We start from the raw sequence: 4,366 nt of genomic DNA on the forward strand, positions 1-4,366 counted from the left end.
TTCTGATACTAAATTAGTTCTATCACCATTGTACTCAAGATTAGCAGCAATTAATGATCTGGCATGGGCCAATTTCTGGTTTGGTTTCCTTAACCCTAACTTCTACCATCACTACAAACAACATGTAACCTTTTGTGACATAAAGTGCCATGCCCCCATAATTGGCGTGAAAGAGAGATAGAGACAAAATAAAAATAAGACTAAGTTAGGACGTAAAATCGCTGCTTCCCTATTGGGAGACTCAGTGGTGGAACATGAGGCACACGTGGGCTCCTTATGAGACAACCCTACAAACCCATCTCCAATCCACAAGGGCATGCTGAGTACCGAAAGGACTTGTTTTTTGGTAGCAGAGACCATAAATGGGCCATGAGTGTTATGTTCACAAAAGAGAAAGGTATCAGTTTCTGTTAAAGCGATGGGAAATTGTGCAGTCTTTGAAGATGGGTTAATTTTGTTTGTAACCTCAGAGATTTAACCGGTTTTATCTCTATGTTTGTCGTTTTGCATGGGAGGATCCTTCATATCCGGGGCAATAAGATGTAGATTTTCCTGTCTCGTAGCAGAATCCTCTGATTTTTTTTATATGTAAAGACAAGATGAGAACAGCGACTCTTTGTTTGCATGCACATACTTGATTTGATATAATTTATCTGCTTGGGCCTTTGTTTGTAGGAACTATAACCAAATTCCCCTAATCTTTTCTACGCACAATCATCTAAAATATCACATGTCTCAGTGTATAGAAGATAGAGAGACGTATACTCCACTAATTTCCCAAAAATGATTTTGAGTAAAGAGAGAATACACAAGATACTAAAGTAAAACATTCCTTATTAAATAAGTACATGCAACCTAGAAGCACCTGAAGCACCAAGGAAAAACAGAAAATTAGGGTAAAAACCAGGTCAGGGAGAATATTAAATCCAACTTTCTGCCATGATTTGTGAAATATACATGGTGCTGCAAGAAGGGCTTCTACATCTCCCCAATGGTCCTTAGCTTCCTCTCATTGTGGTCATCTTTCGCTCTTTGCTAGGTTTAATTCCCCTTTTTTGCATTGTGACTAGGAGGCTTGTCCTTTGCTTGTATGTCCCCTATAACATATAAAATTTTGGAGGTCCTCCCTGGGGCCTCATTCCTTTCAGGTTAAAAAAAGAAACCTCTTAATAACTTGGCATGAGAGAAAGAGAGAAGAACCTAGCCCTCACACTTAGTGTTATGATCATCTATCTCGAATTGCTGTTTTAATGGTGGGTGGAGGAGAATGGAAGAGAGTGCCATGTTGAAACATTTTGCCTTGATGCCGAGGTACTCGTTCCATGTCACAGAGCGGTATAAAGGGGGGCGATCGGCGGTAACTAGTTTCGAGAAGGGTGAAAGTCTAATGTGGGCTGGTGGGCCCCAAAGGTACGCGATGGAAAGGCGGTGGTGGGTCTGATTAACAACTGCCCGGTGAAGGGCACTCCGGAATCTTCCATTGGAGAGGACATGGAGGAGGTCACCAACATTGACGACCAGTGCCCCTGGCAAAGGGGGAACTGTCACCCACCCATCTCTAAGGACTTGGAGCCCACTTATATTGCTTTGGTAGAGAATGGTTAGGAGGGGTGAATCAGTGTGCTCGGCGAGGCCCATGGCCCGTTTAGGGTCCGGGCAGGCTGGGTATGAGTTCAACTGTAACGCTGCAGACATATTTTTGAATTCCAATTTCGACCCGGCCCACTTCACCTCCTCCTTTGTTATGCCTAAGTAGGCAAGCAACATGCACATTAGCCTCCGAGCCACCTTCTTCATCTCCTTCTCATATTCTTCCATTATATCACTGCATGCAATGCATGGAAAGTTTTAGTAAGTAAATATTTCTAACTTTGTGCAGTTTTTTTCATAATCTTTTTTTTTTTTCGGCAAAACAATTCTGTTGTATATAGAAATACATTGTTGGAATGAAACCAACTAGTGAAGAACACAAAGCGTTTCGATTGAAGGAAGCATATATTATACGAGTTGAAGGAAGTACCAAAGGCATTGAAGTTTGATACATTCATCGAGATGAAGATGAAACTCGGCATGGTAGTTGTCTAGCTTAAGGGGGGCTGTTGGAAATATAAGCTTATATTTCTAACATACATTGGTTCATAACATTCTCGGATGGGTGCAAGGACTAAACTATAAGAACAAAGTTTTCCTCTCTCAACTACTATGAAAAACAGAGAAAAGAAAACCAATAGAGAAAATTCCTGAAGAAGGAAAAGGCGTCCGGCCACTGTAATCCGTTTTCTAATTGGAAGAAAACCATTAAGCATTTCATCTCATCCATCACAATTTTTGCAAGTTTTAATCATCTATGTAATAATAACAAAACTTACTTCGGCTAATGTTTAGAAACTCGAAACCCAGACTCGGACTTAATTAATTAACTCACAACTCGACTTCTCATTTACTCCGATCATGGATTTAGACTCGGATTCAATTAATCAACTCACAACTCGACTTCTCATTTACTCCTATCATGGATTTTCTTGTTTTATAAATGAGCACTAACCATGACTGAGTTGATCTTGTTGGAGAAATCGGCTAAGCGGTGAACAGATTTGAAAATTATGGTATGGGAGGAGTAATTAAAATATAATAATAATAATAAAATTAAAGGGCAGGCGACAATAGATTCCTCCACAATCGGATAATATCCAAAAATAAAATATTGGTGGCACCGATTAATGGTATCGACTTTGAGTGCAAATATGTGTGTTTTATAAGTGTAAGCGAGCTGATTTACCCAAATTGCTGGTAGTCATGGGGCCAAAGTTTGCGAGCATGTTCGGCGGGAGAGCCAACGATGGTGAAGCCTTCGGACCACATAAGCTTGGAGAAAAAAGAAGAGATGCGAGCCAAGCCATAACCAGCAATTCCTTCTGGTTCTCGTGCTGCCTTTAACTTTTGTTGGGTTGGGAGCATGAAAAGGCGGCGGCTTTGGGACTCAACCTCGTAGAGAAGTCGCATGGGGATGCCATGGTTGATGATTTGGAACACACCCCAAGTCTCACATGCATGACCCACGTGATTTAGAACGTGGCAATCGGTGAGATCAATGACGGGCACCGTTCCAACGTTCAACGAGTCACCGGACGGATAGTCGTTGAGCGGGGCCCAAGCGTGTGAGTCAGGGACGGCTCGTGTGGAGTTGAAGTCCAGAAGGGAGTTATGGAGGTAGACAGGGTGGCCTTTGAAGGCTTCTGAGAGTGAAGGCATACTGAATTGGGCAACCAAATAGAAAGAACAGTAGAGAGGATGAGAGTGAGAAATGGGAGGTCGGAAGTGGTGTGTTGGTAAGGGAAAGAAGTAGTTGTTTGTAATATTAGGGAGAGAAGGAGAATGGAAAAGAAGATAGGAAGAGGGAGGAATTGTATGTGACTATATATAGAGTAGTAGCTGGTAAAATGGTGAAGGTGATGAGAAAGTTGGTGGAGGTGGGTGTTTGGAGGGAGTGGTGTCTTTGAGTGGTGTTGGGGGTAGTGTAGGAAGGAGGAGACAAGGAATGAAAGGGAAATGTTGGACAAGAGAAGGAACAAAAAAGGTAAATTAAGGACCCTCTTGTCCTCTAGGCTAATATTTGAGTTACTAGTGAGGAGAATCTCAACAAGCATCCATGGCAAGATCTCTCCCTCAACCCTTCCCATGTGCCCATGTCTTGTCCTTGAGTAGAAGAACTTCCAAATCATGTTCTTGGAATAACTCCTCCCCTTTCCATATCTCATAAGCAGACAAAGCCCCTCCTTGATTTGGAAAAATGACCTTATTGCCCACAAAAGCCTCACATTTGTCCCCCTCAATTACCCTCTTTGGAAATGGTGAGACTTCCCTAGAATCTATGATGATAAGGCACTACAAGACTACAATCACTATAATCCTCTAACCCTAAAGGACAAAAGTCAAATGGATTCTTTTGGTACCCATGCTCAATTGCATAAGGGGTATTTTTGTCATCTTCTAATTTAGAAAGTGCGTTTAGTGCTGGTGCTTTATCTCATGTTTTCTTACATTTATTCCAATGAATAGCAGTTATGTTTTTCTTTTTCCTATCTTTTTTTTTCCTATTTTTGTCTTGTCGGCACCGCTGATGTGCCCTTAGTCGGAGCCTCCATTGGTGATATTGGGTGCTTAGTTGCGTCCACCTAAAATAAACACTATAGATCTAAGGTTTAGGATCATCCTTTGGAGATGATTTTTGAGGCCATATATACATATGACGAAAGGAAAGGGCGTAGAAACATGTACTCATAATCCCATCCTTGATATTTGTTCTAACAGCAGCTCACTTTCTGAGAAGCTGCTGTGGGATCAAATATCAAGGGTAGTGGTACTT

General features: G+C 41.6%; 1 protein-coding gene across 1 annotated transcript; it reads right to left on the minus strand.

Annotated features, from left to right (window-relative positions):
- Positions 1-1,135: 1,135 nt before the first annotated feature.
- LOC143858712 (gibberellin 3-beta-dioxygenase 1-like) lies at positions 1,136-3,410 on the minus strand. Its single transcript, XM_077369432.1, has 2 exons — positions 2,780-3,410; positions 1,136-1,825 (listed from the first exon to the last, which is right to left on the minus strand). The coding sequence occupies exons 1-2, from the start codon at positions 3,250-3,252 to the stop codon at positions 1,201-1,203; spliced, it is 1,098 nt and encodes a 365-aa protein (XP_077225547.1). The 5' UTR covers positions 3,253-3,410; the 3' UTR covers positions 1,136-1,200.
- Positions 3,411-4,366: the final 956 nt, after the last annotated feature.

This window comes from Tasmannia lanceolata, unplaced genomic scaffold (assembly GCF_043159265.1).
Source record: "Tasmannia lanceolata isolate RefF3 unplaced genomic scaffold, GAP_Taslan_0.1 ptg000026l, whole genome shotgun sequence".
NCBI classification, from domain to species: domain Eukaryota; kingdom Viridiplantae; phylum Streptophyta; class Magnoliopsida; order Canellales; family Winteraceae; genus Tasmannia; species Tasmannia lanceolata.